This window comes from Myotis davidii, unplaced genomic scaffold, assembly GCF_000327345.1.
Source record: "Myotis davidii unplaced genomic scaffold, ASM32734v1 scaffold93, whole genome shotgun sequence".
Lineage (NCBI taxonomy): Eukaryota > Metazoa > Chordata > Mammalia > Chiroptera > Vespertilionidae > Myotis > Myotis davidii.
The window spans coordinates 10,686,963-10,710,131 of NW_006292095.1; the positions used below are offsets into that span (position 1 = coordinate 10,686,963).

General features: G+C 42.0%; 1 protein-coding gene across 10 annotated transcripts in view; it reads left to right on the forward strand.

Moving 5' to 3' along the window:
- Window positions 1–23,169, forward strand: part of GTF2E2 (general transcription factor IIE subunit 2) — a 93,206-nt gene that overhangs the window by 50,856 nt on the left and 19,181 nt on the right. For 3 of the 10 annotated variants that reach the window (XM_006765616.2, XM_015565262.1, XM_015565263.1), the window contains exons 7-8: window positions 1,045–1,160; window positions 2,540–3,053. In XM_006765616.2, coding sequence (XP_006765679.1) covers window positions 1,045–1,160; window positions 2,540–2,656 — 233 coding nt within the window. In that variant the 3' untranslated portion in view covers window positions 2,657–3,053. Of the gene's footprint in view, window positions 1–1,044; window positions 1,161–2,539; window positions 3,054–3,116; window positions 3,243–3,267; window positions 3,640–5,622; window positions 5,990–18,616; window positions 18,757–20,359; window positions 21,016–23,169 lie in introns of those variants that run through there. The other 7 variants (XM_015565260.1, XM_015565258.1, XM_015565256.1 and 4 more) reach the window with 6 other exon arrangements.

Genomic DNA, 23,169 nt, shown 5'->3' on the forward strand with positions numbered 1-23,169 from the left:
GAGGGAGGAGGGGTGGGGAGGAACACTGGAGTGCTGTTTGGTGCTGTTACATCTCAGATGGGAGGTGAGAAGTTGGGGAAATGAATCAGGAGGGAAAGTGAGGGCTGGAGATAAAAATGTTCGGGCCTAGGGGACTCTTCCCCCTCCCCACGTGGGAGTCTGTACTTGTTCTTCAATAAATCTCCGCCTTCGCTATACCAAAAAAAAAAAAATTAATAATGTTTGCGAGTTTTTTTCAAATGGTTACTGATCTCCAAAAAGACAGTTTAGCTTAATGGTTAGAGCACCAGCCCATGGACTGAAGAGTCTCAGGTTTGATTCCCAGTCAGGGCTCAATTCCCAGTCATACCGTGGTTGCAGGCTCAATCCTCAGCCTCTGCGTGCTTATGGGAGGCAAACAATCAATGTGTCTCTTGCATCGATGTCTCTCTTTCTATCTTTCCTTTCCCCCCCGCTCCTTTCTCCTGCCCTTCTACTCTCTCTAAAGAAAATCAGTGTGAAAAAAATATCCTCAGGTGAGGATTAAAAAAAAAAAGACTGCATATAAATGGACCTGTGCAGTTCAAACCCATGTTGTTCAAGGGTCAGCTGTGATCTGTATAGTTCCTCACTGCATATGAAACTGGTTTCCATTGTCCCTATGTGTTTCTTTTTACCAATAGGAGAGGAAATGGAGTACTGAGCTCAGGGGAAATGAGCAGGAATTTGAACTATTTCAGTGCAGAGAACTGATTTGTGTAATAAAAGGAGACTGTGGACAGCCTTTCCTCCCCAGGAAGGCCTTTTGCACATGGCCCTTCATTTACAGACTCTAAAAATAGAACATTACTGATCTGGTCTGTAAGGATGCAGTTCTGTTCTCAGGCCCTTCTGCTGCTCAGTGTCCAGCATTTGAATGTTGTCTCACTTCCTTTGTTTTTTAATGAAATCACAGATGTGCTAATATAGACCAGGGGAGATAACATTGAAGCTTGGATTTCCATCACTGAGGTGCTGTAGCTTGTAAACATCTATTGTAAAGTATCTACTGTCTTGTTGGCACAGAGTTTCAGAAACTGTGGAGGAGTGTCACTGTGGATTCAATGGATGAGGAGAAAATTGAAGAATATCTGAAGCGACAGGGTATTTCTTCCATGCAGGAATCCGGACCAAAGAAAGTGGTATGTAACCGCTGGAAAAAAATGTAGTTCTCTGTTCTTTGAACTATTAGCCTGCTTTCTCTTCTCTGAAGAGCAGGTAGTCAGCTCTCCCTTTCAGTTTTTTCTGTGTCCTGACCCATTGATCGTGGTCAGTTGCAAACCAGACCACATGTGGTTTATTGAGGGCCAGCAGATCTCTGCCCTGAAGTGCTGCTCCCCAGGAGTGTGAGTTTTCCCCATCCGACCGCCCTGTCCTAGTAGTGTCTGCTTTTAAGCTCCAGCCATACCAAACTTTTCCTAGTGCTCACATGTCCTGATCTTGGCCTTTTAAGACTCTAGCCGTCTACCCTACCCCCAGGCTCCTGCTCCAGTGAGCCCTGTAGTGTTGGTGCCTGGCTCTCCCTTAGTCCTGATCACGTTGAGTTGTCCTTGTTAACTTTCAGATCCCTCTGAACCAGGTAATATTGTCTTTGTAGCCTAAATCCTGCTCTGAGGAAGGATTTGTAATGGGATGAAGACTTGTGAAATGGTCTGCACTGGCTAATAAGTAACTGTGCTAGTCCAAGGACAAAACCCAAGTGAGAACTAGTTCACACTTTAGACTCCAACTGCAGCACCTCTCCCCATCTTTCTCTGTTCACCACCAGGCTGTGTAACTGGCCTTCTTTCTGACTTTTCGTGTGTGTGTTTCAGTGAATTTTTAGGGCTCCTTAAAAAGGAAGGTTTATTGCCAGTGATCTCTGTAAATTAGTGTACTTATAGTACTTTATGGTTTCAGGTATACTGAAAAGAATAGAGAATAATAGTAAATCTTCATGTGCTCATCTACTTCCTAATTTTGCCCATATGTCTGTGTTTTGCCCTATTTACATCAGATCTTTTTTTTAAAAAAATATATATATATATTTAGAGTAGGGAGAGAGACATCGATGTGAGAGTGCAACACCGATTTGTTTCCTCCTGCTTACCCCCAACTGGGGATCAAACCTGCAACCCACATGCCCTTGACCAGAAGTCAAACCAACAACCTCCTGGGTCGATGCCCAGCCTACTGAGCAATACTGGCCAGGGCTGAAGTATATATTTTTAAACCAGATAATAGTGATGAAAAAGCTTTACTGCCTCTCTTTTTACTTACTTAGTGCCTAGAATAGCTCTGAGAAGTTTTTGTGTCAGCCCATTTATTCCAGGTACAAGTATATGCATCATAATAGAAAGCATAGTTTCTTGTTTGTGGTTGGGAATGTGCTATGGATTGATGTGCATGAGATTTGGTTACAAAGCAGAAAAACAGGGCAAAAACTCCAAATCTCTTGCTACTGGTTTCTGGGCATCCTGAGTAAATCCTTATGCTTTACCCCTCCGAGAGCTGTTGTTTCTGTTTTTATCTTTTCCTGTAGGCCCCTATCCAGAGAAGGAAAAAGCCTGCTTCACAGAAAAAGCGACGATTTAAGACTCATAACGAACACATGGCTGGAGTGCTGAAGGACTACTCTGACATTGCTCCTGGCAAATAGTGAACAGTTTTGTAGGTGAGCAAAGAGTTACAAATACAAAGTCAAGATCTTTCTTGTTGCTACTGGGATCTGAAGACTGTCTTCCCATTCTACGTCTTAGGACTGAGGAGAGGAGCAGTTCCGTTTACAGAACAAGTACAAATTACCAAACTCAAAGCTTATTCTAACTGAATAGGCTGATGAGAAATGTGATGTTCCCTGTTAACTTCTCTTACTTCTTGGGGGAGAGGCATGCAGGTGTCTTTGCTGTTTATCTCTTCTAAGTGGTTCCTGGTTCCATTTTCCCTTTTATTCTTTAGAACAAGTTTGCAGATAGTCTTGAATGCAATATTTGTTTATTCCAAAGTAACATATTTATAATAAAATCATTGCAGAAGGAATTGTAGAAGTTAGTGAATTAAGTTGTTTCTTTTCATTCTTGGCAATGGCAGTTGGCAGCTCCAGTCTTTAACTCCCACAGGGGGCGTGTTTGGGACGTTGTTGGAAACTGGGACCTGTGCTGCGTTGCTGAACATACGGAGTTCATAGTCGGAACTCAAAGCGTGCCTTTTGTTAGCCAGTGAAGCAGTAAAGGTACACTACATGTGATTTGTAATGTGTTCTTTTAAAAGGATAATCGGAATTTAGCCTCTTGGATTTTGCAAGTCATTGTCTCATGCCATCAAGGATGGATAGAGTCGTCTTGCCAACCTGAATGTCAGCTTTACAGCCTAACTCTCAGAGGAGTTGACGGTGAGGTTCCTCTGGAGGAGAGTTTATCTCCTCATCACTGGGCAAGCTCTTGATCAGATACGTGGGCTCGTAAGAGTCATGATGCCTTACGGGAAATCTCTATGATCATTCCAGCCTTCTGTAACAAACTACCCATTTTCCGTAACTGTACTTGTGATTATCATTACAGTCTGTGGTTGATCATTACAGTCCTCATATCACAACTTACAATTGTAGTGGACTATAAAAATAAGGTTCGGTGTTCTCAAAAAGGGTGCCATGCTATCCTAAAGCAGTAAATACTTTGTGTAGATGACAAAGAGTCCTTTTGCGGCTTTAGTTCTTTTAATCCCTCTTTTTACTTATCACCTGCATCTATAGAGTCATTGTTTACCTCTTTCTTACATCCAAGCCCCAAAACATGGCATGAGAATATGTAAAACTGAGGCTCCCCAGAACATGGGGAACTTGCTAAGGTCTAGCTTTCTATCAGAGGTGTTTTGACAAGTAAGATGGGGCTTTAATGTCTTAAGGTATAAAAATAGTAAAAAGTTTTCTGTAAAAATCCGGAGCTAGCTTCTCTCCAAGTATGCCTACTTTTCGTGGTCTCTACACACCATCCTTTTGTTTTTTCAGTTTATTGAGATATAATTGACCTACAGCTCTGTACAAGTTTAAGGCGTAAAGCATAGTGGTTTTACTTACACATACCATAAAATCATCACTACAGTAAGTTTAGTTAACATCCATCATCCCATTATAGGTACCAAAAATTGTTTTGTTTGTGATGAGAAATCTTAGAATTTACTCTCTTAATGTTCATATACCAAACAGCAGTGTTAACTATAGTCATCATGTCGGACATTATATCCCTTATACCTATAACTGAAAGTTTGTACCTTTTAACTATCCCTCTCTAGTTTCCCTCCCCGATCTCTCACCTCTGGTAACCACATCTGATCTCTTTTTGATGAGTTTGGATTTTATTTTAGATTCCTCATGTAAGTGAGATCGTACAGTACTTGTCTTTCTCTGTCTGATTTATTTCACTTAGCATACTGCCTTCGAGGTCCATCCATGTTGTTGCAAATAGCAGGATTTCCTACTTTTTTATGGCTAAGTAATATTCCACTGTGTATATATACATAGTATCATCTTTATACATTCATCTTTTGATGGACACTTAGGTGTTTTCATGTCTTGACTATTGTAAATAATGCTGCTCTGTACATGGGGTTGCAGATACCTATTCGATACAGAGTTTTTATTTCCTTCAGAAATTTTCCCAGAAGTGGAATTGTTGGATCATAGGATTTTTTATTTTTTTGGTGTGTGGGTGTTTTTTGTTTGTTTGTTTATTTTTTATTCTAGGGAGTCAGGAAGGGAGAGAGAGAAACGTTGATTGGCCACCTTCCACACATGCCCCAACCCAAAGATCAGATCTGCAACCCTGGTATGTGCCCAGAATTGGGAATATCACCTGAGACCTTTCTGGTGCATGAGATTACACTGACTGAGCCACTCAGCCAAGGAGTAGGGTGGTTCTACTTTTAATTTTTTGAGGAAACTCATTAGGTTTCCATAGTGGCTGTACCAGTTTACAGTTTCACCAACTGTACGCAGGGGTTCCCTCCTCTCCACATCCTTGCCACCTTTTGTTTTCTCTTGACTTTTTTTAAAAAATATATATTTTATTGATTTTTTACAGAGAGGAAGGGAGAGAGATAAAGAGTTAGAAACATCGATCAGCTGCCTCCTTTACACCTCCCACTGGGGTTGTGCCCGCAACCAAGGCACATGCCCTTGACCCAAATTGAACCTGCGACTTCTCAGTCCACAGGCCGATGCTCCATCCACTGAGCCAAACCAGCCAGGGCTCTCTTTGACTTTTTTGATGCCAATTATTCCAACAGGCTTGAGGGGATATCTCATTGTAGTTTTGATTTGCATTCCCCTAATGATTAGTGATGTTTGAGCATCTTTTCATATACCTGTTGGCCATATTTATATATCTTTGGAGATATGTCTATCCAGGTCCTTTGTCCATACAGCAGTGTTATTTTTTTGCTGTTGATTTGTATGAGTTACTTATATATTTTGGATATAAACCTCTTATCGGATATATGGCTTGAAATATTTTTCCTGTTCCATAGGTTGTCTTTTCATTTTGTTAATTTTTTTTGTCGGGCAGAAACTTTTTGTTTGATGTAGTTCCACTTGTCTAATTTTTATTTTGTTGCTTGTGCTTTCTTTAGGTGTCATCTAGAAAGTCATTCAAGACTCATGTCAAGTAGCTTTTTAAAAAAAATGTTTTTATTCAGAAAGAGGAAGGGAGAGGGAGAGAGAGAGAGAAACATCAATGAGAGAGAAACATCGATTGGCTCCTATGTTTTATTCTAGGAGCTTTAAGATTTCTGCTCTTACATTACTATGGCTTTATAATTTAGTTTGAAATCAGGAAGTGTGATGCCTTCTGCTTTATTCTTAGGAATGCTTTGGCTACTTGGGCACATTTGTGTTTTATATAAACTTTAGGATTGTTTTTATACTTCTGTAGAAAATGCCATTGGAATTTTGAAAGGGATTAATTAAAATTTTATTTTTATTTTTTTTATTCAGCAATATATTTTATTTTTTTAAATTAAAAAAAATTATTTTTTTAGTTTAAATGCATTTTATTTTTAGACAACCTACATGACATGTTTTTTCTTAAAGACAATGACTTTGCTACAAATAAATCAAGGTCAAAATGAACGAAGAGCTCAAGGTCAGTCCCATTTGGATGAAAAGCAGCAGCCAGTTATGATGACAGGTAATAGATCCAAATTGCCAAATTTGTTAACATTTTCCCATTTCTAAACCACCTTTAAAGAGAATTACACCATTCTCATGGTAGTCCAGCAGACCAACCATGCCATCTGTACTCATGTTTTCATCCATAAGGAACTCTGGTCTCTGTTCTTTAAGCTTCCCTTTGATTGATTGCACGTAATCTTTGATGCACTTTTTTTTTTAATAAATCTTTATTGTTCAGATTATTACAGTTGTTAGTTTTTCCCCCTCCATAGCTCCCCTCCACCCAGTTCCCACCCCACCCTCTGCCCTTACCCCCGCAATGTCCTCATCCATAGGTGTATGATTTTTGTCCAGTCTCTTCCCGCACCCCCATATTCTTTTCCCCCCAGAATAGTCAATCCATTCTCTTTTTATGCCCCTGATTCTATTATATTCGCTAGTTTATTCTGTTCATCAGATTATTTATTCACTTGATTTTTAGATTCACTTGTTGATAGATGTGTATTTGTTGTTCATAATTTTTATCTTTACCTTTTTCTACTTCTTCCTCTTAAAGGATACCTTTCAGCATTTCATATAATACTGGTTTGGTGGTGATGAACTCCTTTAGCTTTTCCTTATCTGTGAAGCTCTTTATCTGACCTTCAATTCTGAATGATAGCTTTGCTGGATAAAGTAATCTTGGTTGTAGGTTCTTGCTATTCATCACTTTGAATATTTCTTGCCACTCCCTTCTGCCCTGCAAAGTTTCTGTTGAGAAATCAGCTGACAGTCATATGGGTACTTCCGTGTAGGTAACGGACTTTTTTTCTCTTATTGCTCTTCTCTTTGTCTTTTGCCCTTGGCATTTTAATGATGATGTGTCTTGGTGTGGTGCTCTTTGGATTCCTTTTGTTTGGGGTTCTCTGCGCTTCCTGGACTTGTAAGTCTATTTCTTTCACCAGGTAGGGGAAGTTCTCTGTCATTATTTCTTCAAATAGGTTTTCAGTATCTTGGTCTCTCTCTTCTGGCACCCCTATAATTCGGATGCTGGCATGCTTGAAGTTGTCCCAGAGGCTCCTTACACTATCTTGATATTTTTGGATTCTTTTTTCTTTTTGCTTTTCTGGTTAGGTATTTTTTGGTTCTTCGTATTTCAAATCTTTGACTTGATTCTTGGAATCCTCTTGTTTGCTGTTGGATATCTGTATATTATTCTTTATTTCAATCAGTGTATACTTAATTTCTAGTTTGTCTTTTTTCATATCATTGAGGGTCTCACTTGATTTCTTGAGGGTCTCACTAAATTTATTGGCAGTTTCTAGAAAATTCTTGAAAAACCTTATAAGTGTGGTTTTGAACTCTATATCCAGTAGTTTGCTTTACTCCATTTCTGTCATTTCTGATCTGTTTCTTTGTCTCGAATTTTGGTTGCTTTCCTGTGTTGATAGAGTGGCTTTGTGTGCTAGGTGTCCTATAGGGCTTAGTGGCTCGGCCTCCCCAATTACCTGAGATGGACACTCTTGGTGCACCCCTTGGTGGGCTGTGCACAGTCTTGTTGTAGTTAAGCCTTGATTGTTGTTGGTATCACTGGGAGGAATTGACCTCCAGGCCAATTGTCTATGAGAATCAGCTGTGTCTACAGTGGGAGAACTTCTGTGCTGAAGACACCCTTATGGAGCAAGACTTGCTTCAGTGGGGCTTTGGTGCTCACTGAGTCTGCCCCCTGAGTGTGTCCCTTATGGATCTGAGGAGTTGTAAACTGGATGATCCCACTCTGACCAATGGGTACACGGGCTCTTCGATCTCTAAGGAGGTGCTAATTTAGCCTCTTCCTGTGGCTACCCAGCAGGAGCTATGGAGAGATCTGCAGATTCCTCTTCCTTGTTTGGGGTTTGGAGGTGCCCAAATGAGGCCCAACTGTGAAGCAATGCAAGCTGCTGTGGGGCCTTGGGCCTTCTTTTGAATGTTCTGAGTCTCTCTGACCCAGCTGCAGTTTGTTAGGTAATTTTAGATCTCAAAGGGCCAGCCCATTCATATGCAAAAGCCTCTGCTTGCAGCTTGGGTGGGGCGTGATCTCAAGGAGTCAACAGGGCAGAGCAAACAGCTATGGCTGGTCCTCAGTCCTGCCCTAAGAGGCCCCCGGGTCTCAGTGTCCTGCGGTAATCGTTGCAAGCACCTCTGAGAGAAAGCCACCCTCGAGTTCCGCCCGCTGCTAGACAATCCAGTTTCTCCCTGTATGAGTCTGGGTCTCCAGAGACTCGCCTGGAACTGGAGTTCCGAGCCATTGGGAGCTTGAGACTCCTCCCGATTGAAAAAGGCACCGGCATCCACCCTTGCCAGCCCTTTTCGCGTGCGCCTCTTCCTCCGTACCTCTGCACTTTACTTCCGCACCTCCTCTGAGACTCAGTACGTTTCTCTTTCCTTCTAGTTGTAGAATTTCCACTCAGCCAGCCTTCCTATTGTTCTGGATTATGTCTGTTTTGTCTTTTAGTTGTAGTTTTGAAGTGGTTGTTCGAGGCAGCAATTTCCAATGTTTACCTATGCTGCCATCTTGGTTTTCTGGGATTGCATTAAAGTTATAAATGGCTTTGGGTAGTCTGGACATTTTAATAATGTTATTCTTCCAATCCAGAAACATGGGATATCTTTCCATTTATTTGTTTCTTCAATTTGTTTTATCACTGTTATGTAATTTTCAGTGTTGAGATCTTTAACCTCCTTGGTTAAATTTCTAAGTATTTCATATTGTTTTCCATACTATTGTAAATGGGATTGTTTATTTCTTTTTAGATAAGTTATTGTTAGTGTATAGGAATGCTACTGATTTTGTATGTTAATTTTGTATTCTGTATTTTTATTGAATTTGTTTATTAGATTGAATAGTTTTTTTGGTGGATTCTTTAGAATTTTCTCTAAATAAAATCTTGTCATCTTCAAGTAGAAACAATGTTACTTCTTCCTTTTATTTGTCCTGGTGCCTTTTATTTCTTTTTTCTCACTGATTGTTTTGGCTAGGAATTTCTGTTCTGTATTGAGTAAGAGTGGTGAGAGTGGGCACCCTTGTCTTGTTTTAGATCTTAGAAAAAAAGCTTTCATTGTTTCTCCATTGAGTGTGATGTTAGCTCTAGGCTTGTCATGTTTGGCCTTTATTATGTTGAAATATGTTCTGTACCCATTTTATTAAGAGTTTTTATCATGAACCGATATTGAGTTCTGTCAGATGCTTTTTCTGTGTCTTTTGAAATAATCATAGGATATTTTTCTGCCATTGTATTAATGTGATGGATCACATTGATTGATTTGCATACATTAAACCATTCTTGCATCCAGATATAAATTCCACTTGACCATAATAAATGATCTTTTTAATATGCTGCTGAATTTAGTTTCCTGGTACTTTATTGAGAATTTTTGAATCTATATTCATGAGGGATAGTGGTGTGTAATTTTCTTTTCTGATAATGTTGTTCTTTGTCTTTGGTATTGGGGTAATGCTGGCCTTGTAAAATGAGTTTGGGTGTTTTCCCTTCTCTTTGAATTTTTGGAAAAATATGAGAAAGTTGACATTAATTCTTTCAATGTTTGGTAAAATTCACCTGGGGAGCTACCTGGTCCTGAGCTTTTCTTTATTGGGAGATTTTTGATTACTTGAGTCAATCTCTGTACTAGTAATTGGTCTGTTCAGATTTTCTATTTCTTCCTGATTTCATTCTTGGTAGTATGTTTCTAAGAATTTTTCCATTTTTTTTCTAGTTTGTTAGAGTATGATTATAGTATAGTAGCCTCTCATGATTCCTTGTATTTTTGTGGTATAAGTTGTAATGTCTCCTTTTTCATATATAATTTTGTTGATTTGGGTCCTCTCTTTTTTTCAAAGAAAACCAACTCTTAGTTTTGTTAACCATTCCTATTGTTTTCCTATTCCCTATTTCATTAATTCTCTAATCCTTATTATTTCTTTCCTTCTGTTAAATTTGGGATCTGTTTGTTCTTTTTCTAGTTCCTTAAGGCATAAAGTTAAGTTGTTTATTCGAGATCTTGTTTCTTAATGTGTTTACTGCTATGGATTTCCTCTTAGAAATGCTTTTGCTGCCTCCCGTAAGTTTTGATATATTGTGTTTCCATTTTCATTTGTCTCAAGATATTTTTTTGTTTCTCCTTTAATTTCTTCTTTGATCCATTGGTTATTCAAGAGAGTGCTATTTAATTTCCATCTATTTGTAAATTTTCCAGTTTTTCTTCTGTTACTGATTTCTATTTTTATACCATTGTGGTCGGAGAAGATACTTTGTATGATTTCAGTCTTCTTGATTTTGCTAAGGCTTGTTTTGTGGCCTAACATGTGACTTATTCTAGAAAATGTTCCATGTGTACTTGATAAGAATGTGTATTCTGCTAGAATGTTCTGTATATATGTCTGTTAGTCAGTTTGCTATAGTGTTGTTGATATCCACTGATTCCTTATTCTCTGTCTGGATGATCTAGCCGTTGTTGAGAGTGGGGTATTAAAGTTCTCAACTATTATTGCTTTAAAAAAAATTTTTTTTTTAGCTCTGTTAACTTTTTCTTTATATATTTGGGTACTCTGATGTTGGATGCATAAATGTTTACAATTGTCATATTTTCTTGAGGGATTTATTGATCCCTTTATCATTATATAATGCTCTTCTTTGTCTTTTTTTACCATTTTTAGTTTAAAGTTTATTTTGTCCGATGTAAGTGTAGCTGTGATACCATTTGTCTGTAAAGATATTGCTATGACATATGTCTGCAATTTTGCTGCCTACAGAGTCTCCGTGCCTTCTGATGTAGTCTGTCTTGGTCTCTGGTGCAGGAGAGTGCTTCAGCATCAGCCTGTGTTCTCAGACTCTCTCAGTGGTGTCTCCTCCATGAATAGTTGTCAGTTATTCTTCTGAGGGGAACAAAGTAAGGAACAACCTATGTTGTCATCTTGGGGGCAGCCCCTGTCACCGTCTGTTCTGTCGGTTATGTCTGGAAGTGCATTTTGGTTATCTCAGGCACATTGTCTTGTTTTGCAAGGAGACAGACATCAAGGCCTCCATCGCAGGTTTTAAGATAAGGTGCTTTCCTGCCAGTTGTGTGTTACCAGTGGTTTCTAGCTAGGCCTGTGCTCACCCGTACTTTGTGTGCTGGCCTTAGAGTTGATTTCAGTTATTTGTCCAAAGTCATTTCAGAAATGAGGAAATTGAGATTTAGAGAAATAAAACTTCTTACTAAGTTGTCACACTTGCAAATTCTGTAGCCATACCTCATTCACTTGCGCTTTCTTGTGGTAAGCTTTGATGTCCTTTGTCTCCTACATGGAGTGGAAATGCCTCCATATGCCCCATGTTGAGGTATTGGGATTGGGTCATCTGGTGACGTGGGAGTAGTCTTTGTAGGAAACTGTGATAGCCCAGTTGTTTTTGAAGATTGTAGTAATAGGAAAGAAGAGTCTTTTACCAGTTCTTGTCTAAAAACATATTCACCAGAAATTTGAGCTAAATTTGCAGTCATGTTCTTGTCTCTGCCCCTGTCTGCTGGATCTGCTGGCCATTTAGAAATAAGTGGAAGCAGGCATGGCTGGTGCATTAACAGGTTAGTCTGTGAGTATTTTGATCTATAATTCATCACAATCATTTGAGGCTTTTAAAAGGGGATAGCTGTAGTTGAGCCTAGACCAGTGGTCAGCAAACTCATTAGTCTGCAGAGCCAAATATCAACAGTACAATGATTGAAATTTCTTTTGAGAGCCAAATTTTTTAAACTTAAACTATATAGGTAGGTACATTGTTATTAACTTAATTAGGGTACTCCTAAGCTGGCCTTTGCTAAAAACGTCCTCAATCTGATTGAGGTACATTCACTGAGGTTGACCCCTCCCAGCGCTCCCATCCACACTCGTCTTGTATACTTGTTTTGTCTATCTCTTTTCCGAAAACCAACTTCTGCGCATGGGCCACGAAGTTTCAATCGCACTGTACGTGCGCGCCCACACGTGGTATTTTGTGGAAGAGCCACACTCAAGGGGCCAAAGAGCCGCATGTGGCTTGCGAGCAGCCGTTTGCTGACCACTGGCCTAGACCACGTGTAAAAGATGAACCTTTGGCTGCTGCTGTTACATCCTGTAAGTGTGGCCAGATGATGGTGGGACTTTGGGGACAGGAGCACCTGATACCTTTGGGGTAGAGTATTAGCAAGGAGGCAGTGCAGGGCCACCCGCTGCTTGCATTCCAGGCTCATAGGGAGGCCCTGCCGCCGTGCAGCCCTGCATCGCTTCTGTGAGCTGTTGGACACCACTCGCAGAAAAGAACGCTCTGAGTGTGGCACTTGGGCATTTGGATTTATAAATTCCCCAAGTGTTATCAGCTAGAGGTTTTCTGAGTCAGAGAAGATGAGACTCTGTGTCCTCTCTCCCTCTAGCCACTGTTTTTACTTGCAAACGATTCACTTGTGTGAGAGATTTGGGGTTTTCTAAGGTTTCACTGACTGTTCTGAACAAGCCAGGCCCAGCATTGTTGCCCTGTGGCAAGGCTGGAATACTGGGCTGGAGACAGTAGAGGTGACCTGCGTCAATGGATTGCTGTCCTACGTGTGGGACAGTCATCTTTTTCCCAGTGTGTGTTTTGTTGGCTTCTCCTGAGAAAGCAGAAGTTCCATGAAAGGTGGAGTGATGTAGGAGGACCAAGAACCTCAGGAAACCAGTTCTCAGACAAATTGGACCTTGGGACCCCTGTCCCAGTTGTGTGTGTGTGTGTATAGAAGGAACATACTTTGGAAACAGGTAGACTAGACCCTGGCATTGTGCTTTTGACCTTCCTTCTGGCCATAGTTAAAAGAGAAAAGCACATTTTCCTTCATAGAAGGATTTCCATTAGAAATAAATGTGCTGGTGCCCTCCAGCCGAGTGGCAAGGCTGCCGTCATTGGCCGCTTTGGACAGTTAGGCCCGTAGAACTGGTCCAGCTCCCCTGGTTTGGAGGCAAGCCAGCACATTCCTGTGACTTAAACCATGTGGTTTCAAGACCCTGTGAGAACCCCGTGAATTTCAGCCACCCAGAATTTTGCAGGGGTCATGCTTCAAAGGACATTCAGTCCATACTTATCTAAAAATCTTAAAATAAGTGAAAACACAGAAGGGTACCAACAGGGGAGAACTGAGTAACCATAGCCTGAATTAGGCAGGACCTGCTCCGTAACACCCAAGAGCAGGTTTATCTTGCACTTGCCTGTTCTAACGATTTGAACTTTCTAGCTGAGCCCCTCCCTCTCACCCAAGCCCTGCATTCTAGTTTTAGGGGGAAAGTGCTCTTTTGTCTGGGTAAATATTTTACCTTGAGCATCATTTCTCATTCAATTTAGGCAGGTCTTTTTGCTTTTGCTCTGAAGACAAGTTTGGGTTGAATTTAAGCCTTTGGCTTAAGTTTCTGACTTAATTGTGTTAATTAGCATGGTCAGGGTTTCACATGAATTTTAAGCGAGAGATGTGTGTGAGCAGTGGTGTGTGGAAGACTTCACTGTTGTCCTATTTATGGGCATAGTGTTATGGTTTTGGGGACAGGGCTTTCCCCTCTCTTATAAATTAGGAATCAGTGTGGTGCGTACACTGGAAGTGCTGGTGAAATAGAACTTGCCGGTTTACTGGAGAGCTGTGAAGAGAGGTTAAAACGAGGAAGAATGTTCATGGCATATTGACATTTGGACTGTTAGAGAGCCAGGCCAGTTTAGGGAAGGGTTAATACTATTTAGTTCCATCTAGGAGGGCCTGGAGCAGAGGCAGACAAGAGCTTCACTGTGGCAGTTGAAAAATTTCCCAGTTTGGGGTCTTATTCAGTTAGCTTATTTCATATGGTTTTCGGTATTCACAGTCCTTAGTCTTAGTGTAGGTGTTTTGAATACCACCATTTCGGGTAATACCTCACTAGTGACAGATATTCTTCTGCCTTCCAAGAATGTTATGTAATTGTTTGTCATGAGAGAGAGTGGATTAAGAGTTGAAGAGTAAGACCAGTCATGCATCAACTCTCTTAAAACTGGGTGAGGATGCTCCGGTCACTAGCAGCTGGACATCTGTGATGTGGCAGGCCGTAGGGAATGTGCACATATTCCTAGCACTGAGCATGCTTGCCCAAAGTTCCTAGAAATGCTGGGTTGATTCATCTGTTACCCTGACAGACAACAGGAATTCTTGCATATTGAGGTCAAGAACTCGATATTAGCCAGCCTGCTTCATCCTCAGGAATGTTCCTTATGCCACACAACTCAGGACCCAAAGATGCCGTGGGGTGCTGGGGTTCGGGGAACCTCAGATGAGAGCAGTGAGACTTACACGTTGGTCCCATAGAAGGCCCAGCATATGTGTAAACATTGGGTCTAGTGCAGCCCGCTTTGAAATGAAAAACAAAAACAAACAAACAAACAAAAAAAAGGCCGTACCCTTTCATGTAATGATGTTTACTTTGAATTTATATTAGTTCACACAAACACTCCATCCATGCTTTTGTTCCGGCCCTCCGGTCCAGTTTAAGAACCCATTGTGGCCCTCGAGTCAAAAAGTTTGCCGACCCCCGGTCTAGTGAGTTTGAAGCTTAGATATGATTAACTGGAATTCTGACTTTCATTTTCTAAGTTCTTTTAATTTGCAATTTTGTTATCGAGGTAGAAGACATAGCATAGCATTTAATGTTACATGTCAGTTTAGTCTTATGTTCACGAGGGCACGCCTTCACCTCCCAATAGAGGGTTTGCTTGGTAATGACAGAAAAAAAAAGTCTTAGTTCCCATTTTTGTGGTTCCTACAAACTGGGACAGTATAAACGTAAGCAAGAGGGAACAGACAGACCTGATTTTTCTTATCCCCAGTTCCCAATTGTAGGCACTCTTCATTCCTGCCTGTAGAGTGACAGAAAAGGCAGTTTTCAGACTATAATGAAGCTGATACCCAGCTAAGTAGTCAATGGGAACAGATCAAGTTCATAAGCACCAGGGAGGCTTGCCCCTTGCACATCACTGATGACTATCAGTGTGGTGGTGCCTGGAGCACCGATTCATCTGTCCCAAGTGCCTTGTTTAGGCAGTGGCTGGATGAGGGTGGCCCAGGGTAGACAGGAGAGGCAGCAAATCTTCAGGGGGTGAAGCCCGTAATTCCTAGGCTGACCTGCTAACCTCTGGTGTGCCTCCGAGTAGGAAGTCACAGATGGGCTGAAGGCAGAGCCACATGATCAAGCCTGTCCTGGAGCCATTGGCAGGGCCTCTGCAGCCTGGGGAGAGCCGACTTGGTTTTCTGCTGCTACGTCTGGGCTCCAGGGTATTGGGAGGCTGCGATGGGGACCTGCTTTTGGTGATGGTCTCCTCTGCAAAAGGGAGGTGAGATCCAAACTACCAGACCAATGTCAGTGCCCAACAAGACATACAATTACTAGTTGGAATTGAGCACGGTGGTTTCCCCCCTTCTGGGGGAAGAAGGGTTGGTGAGAATGTATAGAAGAAATGCTTTTATTATTTTGGCTATCAATTACATTTTAAGTTAGCAGGCATCATAAAATGACTACAGATTTCAGATAATCTGGAGCTAAGTTTCGTAGGCTTAGGTGGATGTGGAGTCAGTAAGGCATCAATAAAGAGGTTGTGAATTTACCAGGAGCGCCTCCAGCAGGTCAGGAAGGGCCGTGGCCTAAGGTCTCAGTGTCGCTCACCACATGCCCACAATGGAGCCTCTGGTGGTTATTGTCAAAAGAAATTTGCCAAACAATGGTGTGACAGCCGAAATAAGCACTTTATTTTTAAAATGACAATAGAAAAGTACCTTTAAACAGTGTATAAAAGCATATAGTGTGAAAGTTGCTGCTTTCCTTAGAAACAAGTGTAGAAGTCTCACGAGACTGCTGTCAGTGCCCTTGGCCTCGTTTATGAAGTTAAGAGGCCTCTTTCCTGGTCCTTCTTGTTTTTTGTGTGATGACCTTTAAGAGCTTCTTGACATGTTTATTTCTAATGGAAAACAGTGAAACAAACCCTAACCCAAACATATAATCATTAAAACACTGAAATCTGTAGCACAACATGAGCAGGTCAGTTAAAGATTATGATCACGTTTTGGCGTATCAGCAGTTGAAATTCTTAGGTCAATATATATTTTTACACCTGGCTCTTCTATGAAAAGAGGGGAGACTGAGCTGTCAAGACTCTGGAAATGTGTCAGCTTACAATGCAAGACTAACTTTGGTTTTGAAGAAGTCTTGAAACTATTCATTTCAAATGCCCACTGGCTGCATCATCTCCATGGGCTGGTGGTGGTGCAAGCACCCTAGTGAGTGCATAGGGTTTAAGATCATGTTTGGAATGGCTCATTGGCATGGTGCTGCCAGCACCAGCTCAGCCAGTATTTCGCAATATCACTTAGGGAGACATGAGCTGCCCACTGCAGCTATGCAGGATGGGCAAAGCCAGCTTCCTGAGGCAACACTGGCCTCCCAGAGCCAAGGTTTCCCTCAGTGAGACAGACTGTGTTACCTCTAGAGCTGCCAGGATTTTCTAAAGGCCCCTCTGATCAGGGAAAGGCTTCTTTGCCCACAGCTGTGAGCGTGTCACCATGGTAGCAGCTCCAGGAGGCTTTGCGATGATGTTGCAAGCTATCCTAGACCTGCCAGCGCACACTTTGTATTGCAGACAGCACATCTCTCTTTCTAACATCTAATAACTCCACATTTCTCATTCACTCTGGACTCGGGCCAGCCACAGATTTCTATACATTCACATGAGATTCTGGAAATGTTCATATTTAAAAACATGCCTCAAACATGCAGCTTATATTCTAGAGAAAAAATAGATATTTTTAATTACAGGCATTCAAAAGTCAAGAACAAAAATTGTGATCCAACCCAGTGTAAGATCATCCTATCATATTTCAATGTTTGGTATAAAAATACTCACTCTTGGTTTATTGTTGACATCTTTTATGTTTCATTTGAAAATATCTCCACACTGTACAGAAATGTACGTCAGACCATGCATTCACAAATAACACACTATTTCTTAAAATTATACAGTGTAAAAGAGTAAAACATTTTTATTATATTTTTTTCTTCAAGAAAAACAGATGTGTGATAGAGGCTGTGGCAAAGTCTTGAAGGGATCAAAACTGGGCAAGGTTTTTTCAAGCCTGAAAGAGAAAGGAATGTGTGAGGAAAGCAGGTCCCAGAGGTGTGCAGTAATTCCTCCTGCCTGCTGCGGGGCTGTGCTTGGAGACACCTGATGATAGAATTCACGGAACTTTCACCTGGGGAAATTCTCGGTGACTCTCTGTGAAAGGTGTGTGTCAGCGTGCAGTATATTTACTGACTCACCAAGTAAAGACACAGAGTATTGGTGTCTAACCTTAGATGCGTAGGGAGTATATTTAATTTCCATTTATCTCTTATTAGAAATTTCCAGTACCTCCTTCCCCTGCCGTTGCAAGGAAATGCTCACACTTGTCTTGCTTTGTGGGGCCTTGGAACAACCATTGATCATTGAGTCCTTCGACTGCTGCTGGCTGAGCCTCCTCAGGCCCAGGATGTTCTGAAGTGTCTCTCAGCTCCTCTGTGTCTAGATTTAGTTAAGTGTTAACAGCTGCATTGTGAAACTCTGTGATTATTCTGTCATTTTAATTTTCTCTCTCCAGGTATCTTGTTTTCTTGCCATCTTACCAGCATGTCAGACTCATAAATTTGTGGTTGTAGAAAAAGTGTGTGTAGGCATAAATCAGTATAACTGGAATTGTGTACAGGAAATGCTTATTTGTGAGTGGGAGGAGGCTATAACGAAAATAGCATCATTACTGAAAACCCATAAAATTGTCCTAAGTTAGACTTATTTGGGAAAATATATATGTAGCAGTAAATCCTGAAATTAGAAACATATTTTGGTACATACTCCTTCCCAAACCAGGTTTGTCCAGTGCCGGTCAGTCCTGTCACAGCCAGGTTTGTAGATGACAGCACAAGTGAGTCGAACTAATAATGAGCCACAAGTCGGAAAACCCAGTATCATTACCTCAGCGGCCCCTAGCTCCTGCCTGCCCCCTTTACTTTCTCAGCAGAATTCTCTGGAACAGAAGCATGTGTCCAGCCGTTAGCAGCGTGCACCTTCAGGAAGTCTCACTTTCTGACTCTTGCTTCCCCTGGTCAAACACAATAGCAGGAGCAGCCCCTGCTCAGCAGATGGTGCCCAGGTCTGTTCACGCCCCGTTGCTGGTGTAGGTAAACGTGTCCTGCGATGCTTAGTGAGCAGGGCCAGCAGAAGGACCCCCTCTTGAAAGCTACATTTCTTCTGCTAGACTCTGATTTCCCACCATCTAGGTGGGTGGCAGGAGAGAGAGTGCCTGGGCTGGGGGCATCTTTCCGTGGGGTAGGGCTGCAGGGGGCTTATGAAGCGGGCATCACCTTTGAGGCTGTACTAGCTGACTTTTCCAATGAACCCACACCCTTCCCTCAAGTGTGAAGAGGCCCCCACCCGTCCCCACAAACCAACAGAGGAGGCCAACCAGCTTGAGGAACTGATTCAGGTCAGCTTCCTCCCCCCACATTCTTGGCTTTTCGGGCCTGGAATGACACCTTCCACGTCATCCCAGATTGACCATGTGCCAGAGCCCAGGCCATGTGTGCTGGTTCCAGGAAGCCGTTTCTGAGGAACAACAGTCACTCTACGGCTGTTCGTACTTTGGAACAACTCACAGGGGAAGGCACTTGGCTGCCCTTAAACTCTCGGAACCGGAGGGGCCTGCCCTGCACACTGCCAACGGCCTCTTAAAGAGTGTGGCTTGGAGAGGGCCATCTTGGGAAAGTGGCCAAAACTGGATGTGGTGACAGAGCACTGAGACCGAGGGTCTGAAGCCAAAGCTGCCACACTGCTTTCAGGGACTGAATGAACAGGCAAAGGAACATCGGGCTGCATGTCATCCCTGCATCTGCTCCAGCCCTTGGCTGTGTGTGGTAAGGGCCTGGCTGGCCTACTTCTGCTTTCTTTGGGGGAGCTTACAACCATATTTGGGTAAATGGGTTCCTATCATCTCAGCCCCTAACATTTCTGCCATGACCTCAAAAGCAGTATGTCTAAACTCAAGACTTGCCAAGCCTTACCTTAACATAGCTCCTGACCCCTCTCCCTATGTGTCTTTGTCCCTGACACAGCCCTGCTCTCTCGGGTCATTCTTTCACTTCTGACATCACCATCATGGGCTCACCTTTCCTGGTCTGTGTTTCTAACATGATTCTTCATCCACTTTGCCGTGGGCAGCAAGAAGATGACCATGATTCCTAAAACACACCCCCTCCTCCCCTCAGATCTCTCCAATACCTCCCCCAAGACCCAAGGCCCTTAAAAGCTTGTTCCTATTCCTACTTCCTCTCTTCTGTCCAATTCCCCCCTACAACCCTACTCTCTTTCCAAACTCAGTATAAGCCCCAGGTCCTCCAGCCTTCTGGTCACTTGGCCTGCAGGGCTTTCTCCTCTCAGAGATCTCACTATCCAGGCCACTTACTTGGTTTTTACAAGGGTTATCTTGGAAATTTTCCTCCCTAAAACTATTTCCTCTTTCACTCACACCAGAAGTAATCACTTGCATATAGCCATAACTCAAACACTCAGACTGCATGAAAAATGAGACAGGAATGATGGACCATCGCCCTGAAACTTGGCCCCCTAGTCTTGATAAATGCCTAGGGACCATGTTGGGCTCTGAGCAGGAAGAAAGAGGGGTTCCTACTTAATTCTGGTTGATCTTTTGAAGTGAAAAATCTAGAAGAGAGGGATGCGAGTCTATTAATTTCCTGCGCTTTTCTTTCCATAACTATGTTGTGTAAATGTACTTCTCACATGGGAAAAGAATGTGTCCCCGTGGCCATAGATGTTCCCAGACTGAACAGAAGGTCAAAATGTGGCTATTTCAGTCCCTGTAAACAAGGAAGGGGTTTTGCTAGGAATGGAGTTCAAACCTTGGAATGTATTAACAAGGACATTTTAAACAGAATGCAAAGACATCTGAGAACACAGAGCACCGAGGGGGAGAGGGCCAGGCCCTGTTTAGAGAGCAGCCTCCTCTCAGACTGTCCTGAAAGGGGTTCATCTCCAACATGCGTGTGACGGGATGAACAAGGAAGCAAGCACAGGTTTGAAGACGATGGAGAACGTCTCCTGGTATCTTAAGAACATTATACAATTCCAAAACATTTCATTTCAGTTGTCCTTGATCAATGTGTGTCAGTCCTTGGAGGCAGCTGACTCAACTTTCTCCTTGGTAAGTTGGAATCTGTACAAGTGCCTTGTGAGCCTTTTCTCCCAGCAATAAGAAAATTTTCCCTATTTTCCTCCCAGTCCACCTACATATACAGACAGTCCTGGACTTGTGACGGGGTTACGTGCCAATAAATCCATTGGAAATACATGTAATGCCTGACATCATAGCCTAGCCTGCCTTACAATGTGTCAGAGCATTTACATTAGACTTTAGCTGGGCAGAATCATCTAATATAAAGCCTATTTTACAGTAAAGTAGATGTAAGACTTCAAACAAAAAAGTCCTAGAAGCAAAAAGCAAAGGCAGATCTCCCTTAGCAATATTTTTTTGGATATAGCTTCTTGGGCAAGGGAAGAGTAAAGAATAAACAGATAGGACGACATCAGGCACAAATTTCTGCACCCAGCTAACCATCAACAAAATGAAAACACGGCCTACTGAATGGAAGAAGATATTTACCAATGAGACATCGATAAGGTGTTAATATCTAAAATATAAGGAACTTGTACATCTTAACAATCTTATTAAAAAATGGGCAGAGGACCTGAAGATGGCCAACAGACATAAGAAAGGATGCTCAATGTCACTAATCAGAGAAATGCAAATTAAAACCACAATGAGATATGACCTCACACCTGTCAGAATGGCTACCATCAATAAACTAGCAAGCAGCAAGTATTGGCCAGAAAACTCTCTTGCACTATTGGTGGGAGTGCAGATTGGTGCAGCCATTGTGGAAAACAGTATGGGGGTTCCTCAAAAAATAAACTATCCTACAACCCAGCAACTGCACTTAATGGGTATTTAAGAAATCCAAAAACACTAATTTGAAAAGATATGCATCCCTGTGTTCATTATAGCATTAGTTACAATAGCCAAGATGGGAAAGCAACTTAAGTGTCGATCAATAGATAAATGGATAAAGAAGATGCATATATACAATGGAATATTACTCAGCCACACACAAAAAAATGAAATCTTACCATTTGTGACAATGTGGATGGACTTAGAGGGTTTTATGCTAAGTGAAAAAAGTCAGAAAGACAAATGCCATAATTTCACTTACATGTGGAATTAAAGAATAGAATAAATGGACAAACATACTCAGAATCATAGGGATTAAGTACAAATTAGTAGTTATAAAATAGTCATGGGGTTGTAAACTACAGCATAGAGAATATAGTCAGTATTGTCAACTATGGTGTTAGAGTTATTGGAGTGATTATTTCATAATGTAGTATATAAATCTTAATTACTGTGTTGCACACCTGAAACGAATATAATACTGTATGTCAACTGTAGTTGAAAACAATAACGAAGTGTTCAATATCTCATGTAATTTACACCCAAAGAATGCTGGCTGCACACTGTAGAGCATCGGTGGTTTTCCCTCACAATTGGTAGATCACCACCAGCATCCCGGGCGTGTCATGCCACACATCGCTAGTGCAGGAAAAGATCAACATTCAGAATCTGAAGTAAGATTTCTACTGAGTGCATATTGCTTCCAAACCATAAGGCAGGGACCATCTGTACCTGACTTACTAATGACCCCCCCCCCCCCCCCCCGCCAGAGTTTCTCTAAATTTACTCATTTTTACAAAAAGATAAGGAATATTTCCCTCCATCCAACTCAATAAATATGGCATATATGACAAAAGTTTTAAATGAGTGATTGAGTTTTCATTTTATACTTGTCAGCTTGATTTATAAAAAAATCAAATGCTAACATTAATTTGTAATAAAAAGACTAGTTAACATTTAAAAAGGCGCATGCACACTCTCTAGTCTCCAGGGAACAGTCCCTGTAGTTAGAGGCCACGGTAACGAGCAAGCTGCCCAGCCCAGGCCTACCTGCTCTCTAAGGCTGGACGGGCCTTACAGAGTGTCCTCCAACTTTCTATTTGGGAAGAGGAAAGCCTCCGCCAGGCTTGTCCGCGTAACACCCGGATGGCTCAGGAACCGGTGAGCCCAGAGCCCACCTTGAATGTGGCTGTTGCCGAAGGTATCCCGCTCCCCACCCGGTGCGTGCTGGCTTGCCTGCCCCACTATTTCAGGTATATTTGCAACTTGACTCTTAGCTGCCCAACCAGGACCAAGCCCCAGTTCTTCCCCACGTCCTATCTTCCTCTCGTCACTGGCCCTCCTGATGTCTGCGTGAAGTCACCACACACTTCAGCTGCTGCAGCCTCCTGACTGGCCTCATCTGCCTGGCCCCCAAGTTACTGGTGTTTGGTTTCATTTACTGCACTTAGAAAAAAAAGTCTAGCCTGCTTCCAAAAAATTGTATAGGTGGCTTTTAACTGGCCTTTAAGCTTCCCCAGAGAGGGAAAAACAAAATCTTGTCTTTTAAAGAAGCTTTGCTAAATGATAATATTAACAGTATCATAGGCACTGTTACTCCGACAGTTGGAAAACCTAATAAATTGGCTGTGGAATTAGTGGGATGGATAACACTCGTGCCCTGTCATGTGGAAAAATATTGGTAAGTTTGGTTAGTGTGAGAAACAAACGTCAATGGGAAAAGACCCCAAGTGCAGGCTGCTGGACAGGCACTGAATGGTACTGTTCTGAACACGAAGTTACTTAAGTGCCAGAAATGTGGTAATGACCTCCGTGGCCAGAACTGCCTGGTTCTCTGTCCTTAGCAGGAATCTTGCCCCTTTTCTGACTCATCTATAGAGGCCCCTCGCAGGGATGAAATTTGCCACCTTATTTGGGCTGAGACATGACTGCTGTCAGCCTGTCCCTGG